General features: G+C 42.5%; 1 protein-coding gene across 6 annotated transcripts in view; it reads left to right on the top strand.

Annotated features, from left to right (window-relative positions):
* Positions 1–19,061, top strand: part of strn3 (striatin, calmodulin binding protein 3) — a 268,108-nt gene that overhangs the window by 101,013 nt on the left and 148,034 nt on the right. For all 6 annotated transcript variants that reach the window (XM_041213988.1, XM_041213985.1, XM_041213984.1 and 3 more), the window contains 2 exons: positions 13,399–13,480; positions 15,988–16,164. In XM_041213988.1, the coding sequence (XP_041069922.1) occupies positions 13,399–13,480; positions 15,988–16,164 (259 nt within the window). The remainder of the gene's footprint in view (positions 1–13,398; positions 13,481–15,987; positions 16,165–19,061) is intronic.

The following is a 19,061-nucleotide window of genomic DNA, read 5'->3' as shown; positions in this document are numbered from 1 at the left end:
CTGATTAACCTTTTAGTCATTCTCTGATGTTCTTTATACTCTGTCCAATCATCTGTCATACCGGGGGTTATCATTGGGACGGTTTATACCTGAACCATGCTGGGATAAATGTCCTCGCAAATTGCATAATTAATGCAGTAAAGAAGGCTTTAAACTAAACAAGAAGGGTAAGGGATCAAGCTTGGGTAGAGGCAGCAATTCAAGGTGTGGAGTCAAAACAGGAGACCAAAATAGTGATATGAGAAATGAGGATCAGAGAATGGCAGGAAGGGACAGAGAGAAAAAATCTAAGAATACATCAACAGTCAAGACTAGATCATCTTTGCAGAGTTGTATGCTTTCTCCTTAACATCTGTAGTTAACCACGGATAGTTAGATTTTTTAAAATTAGAATTTTTCTTTATATTAGGAATGTACTTATTCTGAATACTCTGAAATATCTCCTTAAATATCTGCCACTGCTTCTCTATTGATCTATCCTCTAGCCTAGTTTCCTAGTTCACTTCAGCTAGCTCAGCTTTCATCCCCACATAGTTGCCCTTATTTAAGTTTAATATACCAGCCTTAGACCCACTCTTTTCCCTTTCAAACTGGATGTAAAATTCAATCACATTGTGGTCGCCGGTTCCTTTACTCTGAGGCCATTAATTAACCCTGTCACGTTACACAATACCAAATCTAATATAACCTGCTCTCTGGTTGGTTCCAGAACATGCTGCTCTAAGAAACTATCTCGAACTATTCTAAGAACTCCTCATCCAGGCTACTACCCCCAATCTTGATTTTTCCAGTTTATGTAGAGATTCAAATTACCCATGATTATTTCTGTCCCTTTATCACAAGCACACAATATTTTCTCTTGAATACTTTGTCCTACACTGTAGCTACTGTTAGGGGGCCTGTGGACCACTCCCACTAATGACTTTTTTCCCCTACTATTCCTCATATCCACCCAAACCGATTCTACATCCTGATCTCCTGAACCAAGGTCATCTCTAACTACTGCACCTATGCCCTCTTTGATTAACATTGCTACCCCTCCACCTTTACCTAGCTTCCTATTGTTCTTGAGTGTCATGTACCCTTCAATATTAAGGACCCAATCATTGTCGTCCTGCAGCCATATCTCTGTAATTGCTATCAGATCATGTTTATTTACTTAAATGTGGGCCATCAGTTCATTTACTTTGTTATGAATGCTACGTGCATTCAGATAGAGAGCCTTCAGTTTTGTCTTTTTGTTACCTTTATAACATCTAGCCTCGACCTTTGATGTATTCTTAGGTTTTTTTCTCTCTGTCCTTTCCCTGCCATTCTCTGACCCTCATTTCTCATATTACTATTTTGCTCTCCTGGCTTGACTCTACAACTTGAATTGCTACCTCTACCCAAGCTTGATTCCTCGGATGTCTTGTTTACTTCCCTAGTTATGCGATTTGGGAGGACACTTGTCCCAGCATGGTTCAGGTGTAAACTGTCCCAACAGTACAGCCCCCAGTTTTCCCAGTACCGATAACTGCACTCCACAAATCGGAACCCACTTCTCCCGCACCAGTGTTTGAGCCACACATTCGTCTCTCTAATCTTATTTGCCCTGTGCTCCAATTTGCACGTGGCTCAGAGATTATTACCGTTGAGGCTCTGCTTCTTAATTTGGTGCCTAGCTCCTAATACTGACTTTGCAGAACCTCTTTCCGAGTTCCACCTATGTCATTGGTATCTACATGGACCACGACAACTGGATGCCCCCCTGCCCACTGCAAGTTCTTCTCCAGCCCTGAGCAGATGTCCCGAAACCTGGCACCAGGCAGGCAACATAGCCATCTGGACTCTCACTCTTTGCTCAATCCCCCTCACTGTACTATTCCCTATTACCACTACATTCCCTTATGTTCCCCCTGTTTGAATGGCTTCCTGTATCACGGTGCCATGGCCAGCCAGCTCATCCACCTTCAGACTTTGCTTTCATCCACACAGGTTGTGAGCACCTCAAACCTGTTTGACAATTGTGAAGCCTGAGGCTCCTCCCCTACTGTCTGCTCGGTCCCATTACCTGCTTCACTGACAGACACATCCTCCTGTCCCTCACTGCTGACCAAAACAGATGACCCTCTTCTAAGAGGTGCGACTGTCTTCTGGAACAAAGTATCCAGGTATTTCTTCCCCTCCCTTATGTTGTGCAGTGTCTGCACTTTGGCTTCCAAATCAATAATCCTGATCTGGAATTCCTCAAGCTGCTTACACTTCCTGTAGACGTGTTTGTCATGGATTGCCTTGGCGTCCAAAAGCTCCCACTTCTCACAGCTGCAGCTTAACACCTGACCTGCCATTTTAACTTATGTTATTTAGTTAATTTACTTTAATTACTTTCTTCCTATGTATGCGACAATTTACTGCGTTTATTGAATGCTAGTACCACTGACAACTGAAGGTCATATGCTTCTTAACTACAAGGTATGTGTTCTAGATGTTTGTTTAAATTACTTTATTTTAATGCTTTTTTAACCGTTATTGTTTGATTTTAAGTTTTCAAATTTTGCTTTATTATTTTAAAGTTTTAGTTCCTTTTATTTATAGATCTACCTTAACTCGCTGTCCCAAGCTGGTTTCTCACACACTGTCCCTTAGACTGAGCACTTAACAGCCAATCAACTTATGAGTTTCCTGTGATGTCACAGTTGCTTTTTCTTTTTGTTTGGTTACTTCTAATGCTGTTCAAATTGGTTGTATTAAAATCCAAATGCTTTATTTGATCAGTAAAATCTAGTAACAATAATATTTTGAAGGCGTTACTTTAATGGCCACTTTGTGTTATTCTTTTGCCAATGCCACATCAGCCTACAACATATATACGAAATAGAACATAGTGTTAGAGGAATCATAAAATAGTACAGCATAGGAGGAGGTCATTCAACCAATCAAATGTGTGCTCGCTACCTTACTTTTTCCCCCACATGCCTGCAAAGTTTTGTATTTATAATTTACTCTTCAAATCAATTAAAGTTCTGAATGTTGAAAATCGAATATCATTTGTAAAAAAAATTCATTCATGGGATGTGGGCATTGCTGGCAAGGCCAGCATTTATTGCTCATACCTAATTGCCCGTGAGAAGTTGGTGGTGAACTGCCTTCTTGAATTTCTGCAGTCCATGTGGTTTAGGTATACCCACAGTGCTATCAGAGAGGGAGTTCCAGGATTTTGACCCAGTGACAGTGGAGGAATGGCAATTTTTCAAGTCAGGATGGTGTGTGGCTTGGAGGACTTGGGGATTTATCACAGTATACAGTTTATGTCTATTGGTACTTAACAATACTCATCAAAGGCAGTATTTAGAAAAAACAATGGCGCAGATCTTCCGGTGTCCGGAGGGTCATACCTTGGAGGTACACCGGAAGATGCGCTAGGGGATGCCTGGGACGTTCCATGCAAGGACTGTACCGGAATTTCCCTGGAAGTTTTAACTTCCGTTGGGCAATTAGCCTGCATCTGGAGCCCTTGAAACTTCGATCTAAAGTCAGGGGCTTCAGATCGTTCTGATTTAAGTAACAGAATAATTACCCAAGAAAAGTTAGAAGGATTAAAATCAGTTCTAACTCCTGGGTAATTAACTATACTACTGGACCCCCCGCCTCCCTTTACCTCCTGACTATCCCACCACCACTCCCGACTACTGCCCCATCACCACCTCCCGACCACTCCACCTCCACCCCTGGGCTACACCCTGTCTCGGACCCACCCACCCAATGCTGACTTCCCAACCCATCCTACCCCCTCACCCGCTTACCTTAGACAGTTAACGGTTGTAATATGGGTTCTTCACATGTCTCGATGATGAGATCTTGAGACTTGTATATTTAAGCATGAACCCTTTATTGTTAACAGATCCCAGGTTACTCTCATGCATTGTGTTGTTCACAGAATCACATTATTTCAGTGGCACAGAAGGAGGCCATTTGGCCCATTGTGTCTGCACCAGCTCTCCAAATGAGCATTATGACCTACTGTCATCGCCTGCCTTTTCTCCATACCCCTGCACATTATTTCCAACACCCTCTTGAATGCCTCGATTGAACCTGCCTCCATCACACTTCCAGGCAGTGCAGACCAGACCCGAAGCAGTTGTGTGAATAAGTTTTTTCTCGTGTCACATTTGCTTCTTTTGCAAATCACTTTAAGCCTGTGCCCTCTCATTCGCGATCCTTTTATGAGCAGGAACAGCTTCTCCCTATCTACTCTGTTCATCCCCCTCATGATTTTGAAGAACTCTATCAATTCTCTTCTTATTCTTCTCCTCTGCAAGAAGAACAGTCCCAGCCTCTCCAATCTATTCTCACAGCTGAAGTTCCTCATTCCTGGAACCATTCTTGTAAACCTCTTCAGCACTCGCTCCAATGTGTTCACAACCTTCCTATAGTGTGGCACCCAGAATTGTACACAATATTCCGGCTAAGGTCTAACGAGTATCTTATATAAATTCAGCATAACCTCCCTGCTCTTGTACTCTATGCCTCTGTTGATAAAGCCAGGATACTGTATGCCTTATTAACTGCTCTCTCCACCTGTCCTGCCACCTTCAATGATCTATGCACATATATACCCCGGTCTTTCTTCTCCTGCACCCCCTTCAACGTTTCACCTCTTATTTTTCTTCCCACCAAAATGCATCACCTCACACTTCTCCGCATTGAACTTCATCTGCCACCTATCTGCCCACTCCATTAACTTGTCTATGCCCTTTTGAAGTTCTACACTGTCCTCCTCACAGTTTACAACACTCGCAAGCCTCTTATCATCTGTAAACTTTGAAATTATCCCCTGCACACCAAGATCTAGATAATTAATATATATGAGGAAAAGCAATCATCCCAATACCAACCCCTTGGGGAACTCCACTATAAATCTTCCTCCAGCCCAAAAAATATCCATTGATCATTACTCCCTGTTTCCTATTTTTCAGCCAATTTTGTATCTACGTTGCTACTGCCCCTTTTATTCCATGGGCAATAACTTTTCTCACAGTCTGTTGTGTTGGCACTGTATCAAATGCCTTTTGAAAGTCCATGTACACCACATGAACAGCATTACCCTCATCGACCTTTTCTGTTACCTTGCCAAAAAACTTCAGGTTAGTTAAACCCTTTAGAAATCCATGCTGGCTCTTCCTTATCAACCCATATTTTTCCATGTGATTACTAATTCTACCCTGAATAATGTTTCTGTAATCTTGCCCACCACTGAAATTTAAATTGACTGGTCTGTATAATTGCTGGTCTTATCCTTACCATCTTTTTTGAACAAGGGCGTAATGTTTGCAATTCTCATAGTCATAGAGTCATAGAGGTCTACAGCACACAAAAAGGCCCTTCGGCCCATCGAGTCTGCGCTGGACAAACAAGTACCTAACTATTCTAATCCCATTTTCCAGCACTAGGCCCATAGCCTTGTATGTCATGGCATCACAAGTGCACATCCAAGTACTTGTTAAATGTTATGAGGGTTTCTGCCTCTACCACCCTTTCAGGCAGTGAGTTCCAGATTCCCACCACCCTCTGGGTGAAAAAATTCTTCCTCACTTCCCCTCTAAACCTCCTGCCCCTTACCTTAAATCTATGCCCCCTGGTTATTGATCCTTCCATCAAGGGGAAAAGTTCCTTCCTGTCTACCCTATCTATGCCCCTCGTAATTTTATACACTTCAGTCATGTTCCCCCTCAATCTCCTCTGCTCCAAGGAAAATAACGCCTGTCTATTCAATCTCTCCTCATAACTAAAACTCTTCAGTCCAGGCAACATCCTGGTAATCCCCTCTGCAGTCTCTCTCATGCAATCACATCCTTCCTATAATGCGGATTCCAGAACAGCACGCAATACTCTAGCTATGGCCTAACCAACGTTTTATACAGTTCCAGCATAACCTCCCTGTTCTTATATTCTATTCCTCGGCTAATAAAGGCAAGTATCCTATATGCCTTCTTAACCATCTTATCTTCCTGTCCCGCTATCTTAAGGAACTGGTGGATATGCACACCAAGGTCCCTCTGATCCTTGGTACTCCCCAGGGTCTTACCATTCATCGTGTATTCCTGTGCCTTGTTTGTCCTGCCCAAGTATATCACCTCGCACTTATCCGGATTAAATTCCGTTTGCCACTGATTAGCCCATCTATATCCTCCTGTAATCTCACTATTTACCACCCCACCAATTTTCGTGTCATCTACGAACTTACTGATCAACCCTCCTACATTCAAGTCTAAATCGTTTATATATACCACAAAGAGCAAGGGACCCAACACCGATCCCTGTGGAACCCCACTGGACACAGGCATCCTGTCACAAAAATACCCCTCGACCATCACTCTCTGCTTCCTGCCACTCACCCAATTCTGGCTCCAATTTGTCAAATTGCCTTGAATCCCATGGGCTCTTACCTTTGTTATCAGTCTTCCAAGCGGGGCCTTATCAAAAGCTTTGCTGAAGTCTAAGTAGACTACGTCAAATGCATTGCCCGCATCTAAATACCTGGTCACCTCTTCGAAAAATTCAATCAAATTGGTCAGACATGATCTCCCCTTAACAAAACCATGCTGACTATCCTTGACTAATCCCTGCCTCTCCAAGTGTAGATTAATTCTGTCCCTCAGAATTGCTTCCAATAGTTTCCCCACCACTGAGGTCCAGTCCTCTGCCACCTCCCTTGAGGGAAGGCAGAAAAATTATGGCTAGTGCCCCTGCAATTTCTGCTCTCTCCTCCTTCAATATCCTTGGACGCATCTCGTCCGGTCCCAATGCCTTGTCAATTTTAAGTACCGACAGTCTATTTAACACTTTCTCCTTATCAATTTTGAACCCTTCTGGTGACAGTTTCCTCGCCTGTCACCATGGCCTGGGTAGCATCTACTTTCTTGGTAAAAACTGATGCAAAGTATTCATTTAATACCTCAGCCATGGCCCCTTTGTCCATGGGTAAATTCCCTTTTGGGTCCCTAATCTTGGGATTCCCCTTTACGTTGGCTACCAGTCTTTTCTCATAATCCCTCTTCGCTCCTGTAATATGCTTTTTCACCTGCCCTCTGAACCTTCTGTATTCCTCTTAGTTCTCAGTTGCATTTTCTACCTGACACCTGTCATAAGCACACTTTTTCTTCTTAATCTTAATTCCTATCTCTTCCTTCAATCAGGGAGCTCTGGATTTGTTTGCCCTACCTTCCCCTTTTGATGGAATATACTTTGATTGTGCCCGAACCAATTATTTTCTGCAAGGTAGCCCATTGTTCAGCTACAGTTTTTCTTGCCAATACGTCATTCCAGTCTACCTGGCCCAGCTCCGATCTTGCCCCATCAAACGTCTGCTCTTGTCCAGTTAATTATTCTTACTCTGGATTGCTTATTGTCCTTTTCTATCATCATCCTAAAACGTACAATATAATTATCACTGTCTCCTATATGTTCCCCCACTGATACTTGATCTACTTGGCCCACCTTATTTCCAAGAACCAGGTCCAACAGTGCATCTTTTCTTGGACTGGACACATATTGCAGTAGAAATTTTTTCTGAACACAATCTAGGAACTTTTTCCCCCCTCCACCCTTTGCACTACCACTGTCCCAGGCTACATTCGGGTAATTAAAGTCACCTCTTGTAACTACTCTATAATGCTTGCATCTCTCTGCAATTTCTCTGCAGATTCATTCTTCTATGTCCTTCTCACTAGTTGGCAGTCTGTAGACTACACTGAGCAATGTAATTGCACCATTTTTGTTCCTTAGCTGTGGCCAAATTGATTCTGTCCTTGAACCCTCTGAGACATCCTATTTCTCCAGCGCTGCAGTGCTCTTCTTAACTAATACCATCACCACTCCTCCTTTCCTTCCTTTCTAATCTTTCCTGAACACCTTGTACCCAGGAATATTTAACACCCAGTTTTGCCCTTCCTTGAGCCAGGTTTCTGTTATCGCCACAACACCTTGGGCAGAATTTTGCGATAGCGGGATTTTATTTCCCCGCTGTCGTCAGTGGGATTTATAACGGCCCGCTGCATTTTATGGCCCCATCCCCTGGAGTTATGTCCACGGCCACAGAAACACCCACCTGTTATACCCATGCAGTCTGGCTCCAGAGCGTTCTTTCTAGACTGTTCTCTCAGTCTATTACCATGTGACTCTATGCATCACACCATTGGGGGGTGGTGCTATTCTCCAGTCCCACATTAACCCTTGCTCTGCTGAGCACCTTTTACATTACAATGGCACACAGGCACATCAGACAATACTTGCCTTCTCTCCAAGCTTGTCAAAGTGGCTGGGACATTTATACTTAATGGTATACGGAAGCTAGTGCTGTAAGGTGGGGTGGGGGGGCGGTGGCGTGGCTTTGCTTCCCTGCACTACACTGAAGGACTACAGGAGTAGCTACACTGCACATTTTTCAGCAGGCCCGCGTGAGAAAGGTGGAGCTGTAGTCTAAAATAAGAAAATAGGGGCATAATGGCAACCTGACGGTGATGGCCATTCCATGGAAAATTTGGCCCAATCTTGCTGCATTTATTGAGGGGTTCAAAAGAGTGCTATGCTCAGTTTCTTAGGTCTTTATGAATCTGAATTTTTCTTAGTCAATCTTTGTGTTTATCTTAATTTCTGCATACGTGAGTGCATACAATTCTGTATTATATAATTGTTAAATCATATATTTGAACTGCTAATCTCTGATCAATAACTTCAGTTTCTGTTCAGTAACAAGCTTGCTCACTTAGTTACCTTATCAGTTGTTTCATTCTTGCTACACAAGATTGCTATTCTATCAAGTGGAACTTTTTATTATGTCAGCCTTTGATCTGGTATCATTCTGCACCAGTCAGTGTCCTCCTTTCTACTGAAACTCCAGTTAAAAAGCCCAGTGGTACTTCAACTTCCTTGCTTAACAAGCATTGGCTAATGGTTAACAATATTACAGTACGAGGATAAATCAATAGCAGTGTAATATTAATAGACTTCAAAGCAGTCCACTTGTCTCTCCTGATACAGTCAAAACTAGCCAAAGAGATGTGGCTGGCTGTTTAATGTACTTCTGCCTGCAAATGTGCAGGTAAGATTTTTCTCCCCCCAGCTTAATGACACTAGCAGACTACTCCGAGTGATAAAAACAAAAAAACTGCGGATGCTGGAAATCCAAAACAAAAACAGAATTACCTGGAAAAACTCAGCAGCTCTGGCAGCATCGGCGGAGAAGAAAAGAGTTGACGTTTCGAGTCCTCACGACCCTTCGACAGACCTTGAGTTCGAGTCCAAGAAAGAGTTGAAATAGCTGGTTTAAGGTGTTGGGAGGAGGGGGGGGAGAGAGAGTGGCTCTATCTCTCTCTCTCTCTCTCTCTCTCTCTCTCTCTCTCTTCCCCCCGCGCCCCCCCCAACACCTTAAACCAGCTTATATTTCAACTCTTTCTTGGACTCGAACTCAAGTTCTGTCGAAGGGTCACGAGGACTCGAAACGTCAACTCTTTTCTTCTCCGCCGATGCTGCCAGACCTGTTGAGTTTTTCCAGGTCATTATGTTTTTGTTTTGGACTACTCCGAGTGGTCATTTTAAAATGTGCAGCTCTTTCAAAGTATTTCTATCTGTCTGTTGATGAATAGCCCTACAGTGTAAATAGGTAGCAATGAAGATGTGAGATGGCATAATAGAACCAAATGTGGAAGGAGCTCATCAGAATAATGGGTCATTAGGATTTTACTTGATCATTATAGTTTTGAATCAATGTAAGCAAATTTAGATTTTTAAATTTTTTTAAAGAAATATATTGATTGAAGTAGGCAATTAATCTATAAATATTGGCATTTGTTTGAAATGTGACATTTTTTTCACCCTTATTCTCAGTTTCCTCTAAGCCATTGCTTCCCAAACTATTTTTCAGTGTGACCCCATTTTAACCTTTGAAAATTAATGTGACCCCAGACGCCAGCAGAAACAACACAACAAGAGCACCATAGTAACGCTCAGTGTAAAGCTCTTATATTATAATTCAGTATGTCTTAGTATATAACACATCATATAAATGTGGAAAATTGTTTTTAAAATACTGTGTAAATCTTATTACGTATACTTATGTCGTTTCAACCAAGCTCTCCATATTCACTGGTGACAAGAGTCAGTGTAGTCCCTGTCCCCCACATACACATAATCGGCCCCCTCCTCTCCCTTCTTCCCCATATACATGTGCAGTAATCAGCCCCCTCGTCAATCACCTCTTCCCTTTCACACACACAGTCATCATCAATCCCTCTTCCTCCACCACCACCCTCACGCATAGCAGTCAGCCCACTCCCCCCATACATACAGCAGTTAGCCCCCTCCTCTCACACACACAGTAACCCTTTGGTGTTCGGTGGCATCAATCCAGTGGATCCTGGGTGTCCTGCCAAAGTCTCCTCCCCATAATCGCTATTGCAGTATTAGAGGAGAGGCAGCTTATGGCCCCAAATGCTGTTTCTGCGACCTCGTTGGGGGTCGTGACTCTCAGTTTGGGAACTGCTCTAAGCTGTCCAACAAAAAATGGCCCAAGCACTTAATGAGTAAAACTGTACATAAGAAAAATGTTAGAGGGAATGTTGCTGTGCAGATATACACTTATCACTAGGTGGCATTGGAGACTTGTTTTGTGAAGACAACTACTTTTCAGAATCTTGAGATTATCTTCTCCCAAAAAATCGGCCTGAATTCAGGTTTAATGTTTCAACATTTTATATTTTTTTAGCTGGAACATTTCTGAGTTAATATTTGAGGTGATTTTTTTTTGTCACCGAGAGGATTGATGTTTTTACCCTGAAACTGGAGGGGATGCTTATGCTGAGCTCAGCTGTTACTTCAGTTAATCAGGCTCAAGTGGATGGTTCAAGGTAATGGTCATTGGAGATCATGGGAAAGGAGATGTTAAAAGTACAATGTCAAAGACTTGAGAAAGAACTAGAGATCCACTGTTTAATGAACAATTAAGCAGAAAAGGTTCTAAAACAGGTAGAGGGAACAATAAATAAATAACCATACTTGCTGATACTGTAAATCTATTTGCAAGGTTGAGGGAAAAATGATGTAAATGAATGAGATGTAGTTTTAGATCAGAATTCTTAAATAATTTTTCTAAGCTGTTAGATAAATGGTGCTGCTAGAGATATATCTGTACTTTCTCACTATTAGTAATTACATGTAATACTTTTATCGCATATCAGTTTTGTGCTTGTATTATCTTGGTAAATTTGTAGTATTATTGTGATGGGCAAACATGAAAACATGTCTTCTGTTGCTGCTGGAGGACCATGATAATAATCAGAAACCACACTCCTGATCCGTTCCTGCCTGTAGGTATTGCTATGGAAGATTTAGCATTCTCTAAATAAACTGATTAAAATAAGTTAGCAAATCAAATTCAGTAAGGGGAAGGGTGTACTGATTTTAGAATTAAATTATAGGTCTGGAGTTTCCATTTGAATGTGCTGTTTTTTGTCAGCGCGGTTCAGCCCAAATCTGGGTTACCAGCACAAGAAGTCAGAATTTTTTAAACTTAGCGTAACTCGAGTTTCCATGATCTTGTGCACTAATTTTAAAAACATGATGCTCGAAGCAGGACCTGATCATAAAACTGGCAATGTCCCCAGGGTGAATTGATCACCATTGGGAGTTTCTGCTAATTGCACTCATTTGCAGGCCTTTAGGGAGGCTTTAAAATTACGATGGTTCTTTAGGGAGCAATTTACACTGGAATTCCCAATTACATTCATGCCTTTGAACCAGAGTAGGACAAGCTTTATTTTGCAGCTGGCTTGTGGTATACTTAACTTGTACAGTGCTACTTTCTTCACCACTTATCAGTTGAATGCAAAATTAATTCCTATTCTGTACCATTCTTAGGACTTTAATACATTGAAGAAAAAATTGTAAGACCAATTTTCCCTCTAAACTTTTAGTATTGGGTGGGCTACAGACTCCTCTGTCTAGGGGCAGCTTATATTTATAAGTAATGACTTAAATTATGTTGGAAATTTCCCTTCACAAACAATACAATTTGTATTTATATAATGCACCTTTAAAATTATAGAACGTTCCAAAGCACTACACAGGAGCATTATAAAGCAAAATTTGACACCAACTCCCAAGAGGAAATATTGGGGCAGTTGACCCCAAACTTGGTCAAAGAGAGAGATTTTAAGGAAGCTCCTAAATGAGGAAAGTGGGGTACACAGGCAGAAAGGTTTAGGGAGGGAGTTACAGAGCTTGGGTACTTGGTAGCTGAAGAGATGGCCATCACCAATCGTGAAGCTATTAAAATTGGTGATGCTCAAGAGACCAGAATTGGCTATTTCGGAGAGCTGTGGTCTGAAGTATGTTCAAGTGTTGGGGGCCTGTGGGTGGGGTGGGGGGTGGAATCCGCATCTTTGAGGAAATGTCCTGTGCAAACTGAAAAAATCAGTTTCTCCTCTTAAGAGAAGAATGGCCTGTGAAGTCTATTTTCAGCGTTCATGGAAAGCTGCCATTTCAGGTCTTGCTGTCTTTCTGAGCTAGGTTTGGTGCATTGTGTTTTCAGGGGTTTGTATCATTTCGGTCAGTACTAACACTTTGGAGCAGCTTTGATGACCAATTTACATTTGCTTGACAGTTAAAAAGAAACCACTGGTTCAGTAGCAGCTATCTGTTTTTGATTTTGCCTGGCATGGATATTTTCAGACTTGGCAGGTTTAGTTAGCCCCAAACAGACAAAAAAAATTGGTGGCTCCTTCCAAAAGAGAAGAAATTATATGGTTTAAACATTCTAGCTAAATTTAGATGAGAATGGGCAAAATATTTAGCTCATTGTAATGGATTCTTCTTCTAAAAGAGAGGCATGGGAGCATATTTTATACAGCATCTTCCCTCAGTCATTCAATTCTATAACTAACTTAATTCTGCTTGTATTCTTAAAAAATCCCCCTTCCTTAAGAGAAGAAAATAGGTACATTCTGTGAAGATTGGTCGCTTGATACTTAGAGGGTGTTGGTAGATTGGAGCTCTTGGTTCTTTGTGCACATGTTGGGGACAATACACCACTTTGGTCAGGATGATATGTCATTCATTGATGTTTCTGACTGTGTAGTGATAAAGTAAAGTTAATTATTGCTCTTTGTAGGATACTTAGAGATTCTTAGTTTGTGACTTCATTCTGATTTTCCTGGGAGGTAGGGGGTGGGGTAGGGTAATGGTAGCAGTTGAAACTCTCACTAACATTAAGGTCCAACAAATATAGGACTAATCTGCAGGAGAATAATGTGGTCTTAAGAAATGCTGTGCAGAACCACTATTTACAGTAGTGTGCCTACTGCTTTTCTTGATTGTATCTTGATATTCTAATCTTCTAGTGACGTATGTTTGCTTTTCTAGAAGAAACCAAAGACACAGAGGTGCCGCCTGTGCCTCAGAACAGTCAGTTGACTTGGAAGCAAGGCAGACAGTTGCTCAGGCAGTGAGTATTATGAACTTTATTTGCTCCTATTACAGCATCTGATAGCAGAATTTTAAATAAACAGATTTGGAATTTATCCATATTGACCCAAAACTTCTGATCAGAGTTGGAACCCCTATGTCCGAATCTGATCAGACCGAAAACTACCCACCTACTGCATACTTTGAAAAGGCTCTGACTTCAGATGGGAGGACCCTGCAAAAATTCCTCAGCACAGGAATCCTCATAAGAGAGCAGCAAAGAGAATCTGTGCAGAACCCATTCCCCCTTTTTACAGCACTAACTGCTGTATTCTGGTAAGTGTTTAAATATCCACAAGCTTCCTAGTGTGTTGATGAATGAGAGGGTGGGTGGGTAGGGAGGCAGCTGGCTATAGTGGGTAGTTGGACTGAAGCATTGTCAGGTCTGGTCCATTGGTTCAGAGGGGTAGTTGGGTGGTAGGGGTTATTCACTTTGGGTTGGGGGGGTAGTCAGGTGATGAGAGGCGAGTTAGGTCAGGTTGGGGGGAGTCAAGTGGTGGGGGGCTGGTCAGGCAGGGTCAGGGTGTAGTTGAGTAGTGGAGGTTAAGTTAGGTTGGGCCTGGGAGCTAGTCAGGTGGTGGGGGTTAGTCAGGTGGGAAGGTGGGGGACATCGGGTGGTGGGGGCTGGTCGGATCGGGAATGGGGGGAATGGGATGGTGGGAACTATTTGGGCTAGGGTATTTGTGGAGTTGAGGTGGGGTTAGATAGCTACTCGGGTGTTAGACTAGGAGTTTTCTGTTTAACATTTCCTGAGTAACAATCCAGATAAGAATGTCAGATCTTACTTACGGAGACTTTTGCAGAGGGTCCTGGGGAGCAGGGTAATTGCCCATCGGAAGTTCGTTAATTTTCAAAGAAATTGTTTTATTTTACTAACTGGTTAATGGAGTGTTTTATTAGTTTATATTAAACATATAATTATCAGATTCTAATATACATATACATTTTAATGAAATAGCTCATGGTTTATTATTAGTAACAATTTTGATTTAGTGTAATAAATATGAAATATTCTTTTGCACCTAAATGATGATTGTAATTGGCTAATATATTTTCAATTGTACTTAGACAGCTTTTGCTCATTCTTGCTAATTGTTTGCAACAAAGCCTGATACTCACTGCCTTCAAGTAAGGGATAGCTGTTTCTGTTACAGAATTCCCTGTTATAGAATTCTGCAAACTGTTTCATACTTAGTTTTCAGTAACATTCATTATGAGAAATGTATAGAAATAGTAGAAAATGTAAAATGCTTTGATATGAAACCTGTCAATTCACTGGGGATAGTGCGCTGCAATATCAAGCCCCACTGCTCCCCAAACCGTGACAAATGTGAAAAAGTTTGATCAAACCACTAGATTGCCCCAATTCTACCTAACTGTTTAATGTGGGTTAACAGAACACGAGCACCAGGTTTGTAAACTTAATGAGTAAATAACTGTTTATTGAACAAACTGTCATTAACCAGTGGCAAAAGAAAGAAATATGAACTGCTAATTTCTACTCTATTGCCTAAATTCTACCCCTTCTTAAATCCCTAGACACACATACATAGCACATTAAAACATGGATTTTAAGAGTGGAATAAAACAGTTCAATAGCATCAATTCCAGAGTACAGGATTCGATGGGTTGATTTTGATCGATGTCTTCCAAATTCCTTTCAGTTCTCGGTGATGACACGAGGTGGCCTTCCAACACTTTCAACATTTAGTTCACTGGTCAAGAGAGCAGTGAAGCAGAAAAGCTCCTAGCCTGAAAGGAAGACGACCTAAAATCTCTGCTTTTCAATGTCTCTGACAGTGGTTTTCTCCTTTGCCGCTTGAGAGGGATTTTCAAAGAGAGAGCAGGTTATAGAGATATGAGGAGAAAAAGACAACTAGCTATTATTGTAGGATTACTGGAATCTTACACGCACAAGAGGCAGAGGTTTTAGGTCGTCTCCCTTTCAGACTAGGAGCTCTCTCTCAAAACCTGGTCACCAGGCCAGGAGCCAATTAGAACGCTGTTGCCAGGCAGTTCCCTATTAGACCAGACTCTTCCTCGGCACCATCCTGTCTTTCATGGCAAACCATGTTCTAGGACAGCAACATTGTATATATCCCTCACACTGTTCCAGTGGACATGTCCTTCAAACTGCAGCCATTGTAATTTTAATCCACAGTCCAACAGAAATAAAGATACAAAAAAAAAACAAAAAAACTGCGGATGTTGGAAATCCAAAACAAAAACAGAATTACCTGGAAAAACTCAGCAGGTCTGGCAGTTCTGTCGAAGGGTCATGAGGACTCGAAACGTCAACTCTTTTCTTCTCCGCCGATGCTGCCAGACCTGCTGAGTTTTTCCAGGTAATTCTGTTTTTGTTTTAGAAATAAAGATACGTTCTTTACAACAGTCCAACAGAAATAAAAATAAATGTTCCTTACAAACCTGAAAGTAGAATATGTGCTTAAACAAATGCCTTAGATATTTTTATTTCAAATTTCACAGGTATTTACAAGAAGTTGGTTACACAGATACAATTCTAGACGTACGATCACAGAGAGTGCGATCATTACTTGGCCTTTCTGGTTCTGAGCAGAATGGATCAGTGGAGACGAAAAATTTGGAACAGATTCTTAATGGGGGAGACTCACCATCTAAACAAAAGAGGCAAGAAGTTAAAAGGTGAGAAACTAATTGTTAATAATTTCCTTACGCCTTGAATTCATGTACCACTTGAGTGAATACCCCTCTTGATGGATATTTTCCTAGATGGAATTTGGTATGGAAGCAAAGTGCATCCTTTGGCAGGAAGATAAAATATTTGCATCAGATTTGGCATGTTTGAATTGCATATTACATTTCCCAACATAGTACTTGTACTGATGGTGATTTTTGAATCAATGCCCTATAACATCTCCTTTCTTTGCTACATCATGATGCACATAGCTGAATCCCTGGCAAGTGATAAAATAGGGATCCTTTTAAAAAGAAAGTGAACAAAATGTTATTATTGTTGAATTAATTTACCAAAGAATCTGTTTACCATCGAAACAAGTTTCCAATTTTATCTAGGTTTCTAGTGGAACTGAATTTTAGAGCATAAGCGTTCAGACATAGGGCAGAATTTTCTGGGTGACGTGCTTAAAATGGCGCGCAATGATGTCGGCGGGCGTCCAGACATCACCATGCGCCATCATGATATTTAGCTGGGCGGGCGCGCGATGAAATGCGACGTGCGCCCGCCATTAATTAAAGGGTTTGTTAAGGCCCTTAACTCGGCAATTGACACCGATTTTGAGGCGCCCGTGTGATCGTCGGCTCGGCACACGAGCGCAACGGGCAAGCGGGTAAGTGACTTTTTAACAAAACTCATTCACGCACGGGATATGTGGGCTCAGTGGGGTTGTCAGTGTTTTCAGTGAAGTATTTATTGCAGCAAGCATTTTAAACTTGCCTGTGTGATTTGTAGCAGTTCAGAAGGAATTCCAGCAGCTTTCTCTGTACTTTGAACTTCAGCTCAGCACTCTGCAGTCAGGAATCTTTATCGGGCCTGCAGCTTTCCAGAGGCCTCCATTTAGCCTGGGTATGGGTTCTGACATCTCCACTGGAGGCAGCTCCTCTGAGGAGGAAGGGAGGGCTAGAATAAGGAGGAGGCCAGGAGTGGACAATCAGCCTCCAGGGGAGCCACCTTTGGGAGGACAGGCACAAGGGGCGCAGGAGCACAAATTAGGCCATTCAGCCCATTGAGTCTGCTCCGCCATTCAATCATGGCTGATAAATTTCTCAACCCCGTTCTCTTGCCCTCTCCCTGTAACCTTTGATCCCCTTACCAATCAAGAACCTATCTATCTCAGTCTTAAATACACTCAATGACCTGGCCTCCACAGCCTTCTGTGGCAATGAATTCCATAGATTCACCACTCTCTGGCTAAAGCAGTTTCTCCTCACCTCTGTTCTAAAAGGTCTTCCCTTGGGTCCTAGTCTCTCCTACTAATGGAAACATCTTCCCCACGTCCACTCTATCCAGGCCTTTCAGCATTCTGTAAGTTTCAATCAGATCCCCCCATCATCCTTCTAAACTCCATTGAGTATAGACCCAGAGTCCTCAAACGTTCCTCATATGTTAAGCCTTTCATTCCGGGGATCGATCTCATGAACCTCCTTTGGACCCTCTCCAGGGCCAGCACATCCTTCCTGAGATACGGGGCCCAAAATTGCTCACAATATTCTAAATGTGGTCTGACCAGAGCTTTATAAAGCCTCAGTAGCACATCCCTGCTTTTATATTCTAGTCCTCTCGAAATAAATGTCAACATTGCATTTGCCTTCCTAACTACCGACTCAACCTGCAAGTTAACCTTAAGAGAATCCTGGACTGGGACTCCCAAGTCCCTTTGCACTCCAGATTTCTGAATTCTCTTCCCATTTAGAAAATAGTCTATGCCTCTATTCTTCCTACCAAAGTGCATGACCTCACACTTCCCCACATTATATTCCATCTGTCACTTCTTTGCCCATTCTCCTAACCCGTCCAAATCCTTCTGCAGCCTTCATTCAATACTACCTGTCCCTCCACCCATCTTTGTATCATCTTCAAACTTAGCCAGGATGCCCTCAGTTCCTTCATCTAGATCATTAATGTATAAAGTGAAAAGTTTGGTCCCAACACTGACCCCTGCGGAACTCCACTAGTCACCAGCCGCCATCCTGAGAAGGACCCCCTTATCCCCACTCTCTGCCTCCTGCCTGACAGCCAATCTTCTATCAATAGTACCTTGCCTTTAACACCATGGGCTCTGATCTTACTGAGCAGCTTCCTGTGCGGCACCTTGTCAAAGGCCTTCTGGAAGTCCAAGTAGATAACATTCATTGGCTCTCCTTTGTCTAACCTACTCATTACCTCCTCAAAGAATTCTAACAGATTTGTCAGGCATGACCTCCCCTTGATGAAACCATGCTGACTTTGCCCTATTTTACCATGCACTTTAGGGCCAAGAGTTGTCCAAGGTAGAAGGGGCCCTAGAAGACATCACTATCCTGCTGCCAGGGTACACAGGCAGCGAAGCAGCTACCTCAATATGACTGAGGTGCAGTGCCAAAGGAGGTTCCGACTGTCAAGGGAAACCGTCAACTACATCTGTCAGATGATTGGTCCTGAGATCTCTCCTAACTGTGTGGGCGGACACTCCATGCCAGCAGCTCTGAAGGTCACAGTTGCCCTCCACTTCTATGCCTCTGGTTTCTTCCAGGGCTCAGTGGGTGATATTTGTGGTGTCTCCCAATCAGCTGTCCACACTTGTGTCAAGCAGGTCACAGCACTCTGTTCAGATGTGCATTGACCTTCATCAACTTCCGCTGCGACCAAGCAAGTCAGGCACAGTGAGCCAGAGGCTTCGTGGCCATTGCAGGCTTCCCCCGTGTCTATGGTGCTATAGGCTGCACATGTGTGGTCATCAAGGCGCCAGCAGGTGAGCCTGGTACCTTTGTCAACAGGAAGGGCTTCCACTCCATTAACATGCAGATAGTGTGTGATCACAGGATGCAGATTCTGCAAGTTTGTGCAAAGTACCCAGGCAGCT

Source organism: Carcharodon carcharias, chromosome 20, assembly GCF_017639515.1.
Source record: "Carcharodon carcharias isolate sCarCar2 chromosome 20, sCarCar2.pri, whole genome shotgun sequence".
In the NCBI taxonomy this organism is placed as follows: domain Eukaryota; kingdom Metazoa; phylum Chordata; class Chondrichthyes; order Lamniformes; family Lamnidae; genus Carcharodon; species Carcharodon carcharias.
This window is presented reverse-complemented; position numbering and strand designations above follow the sequence as displayed.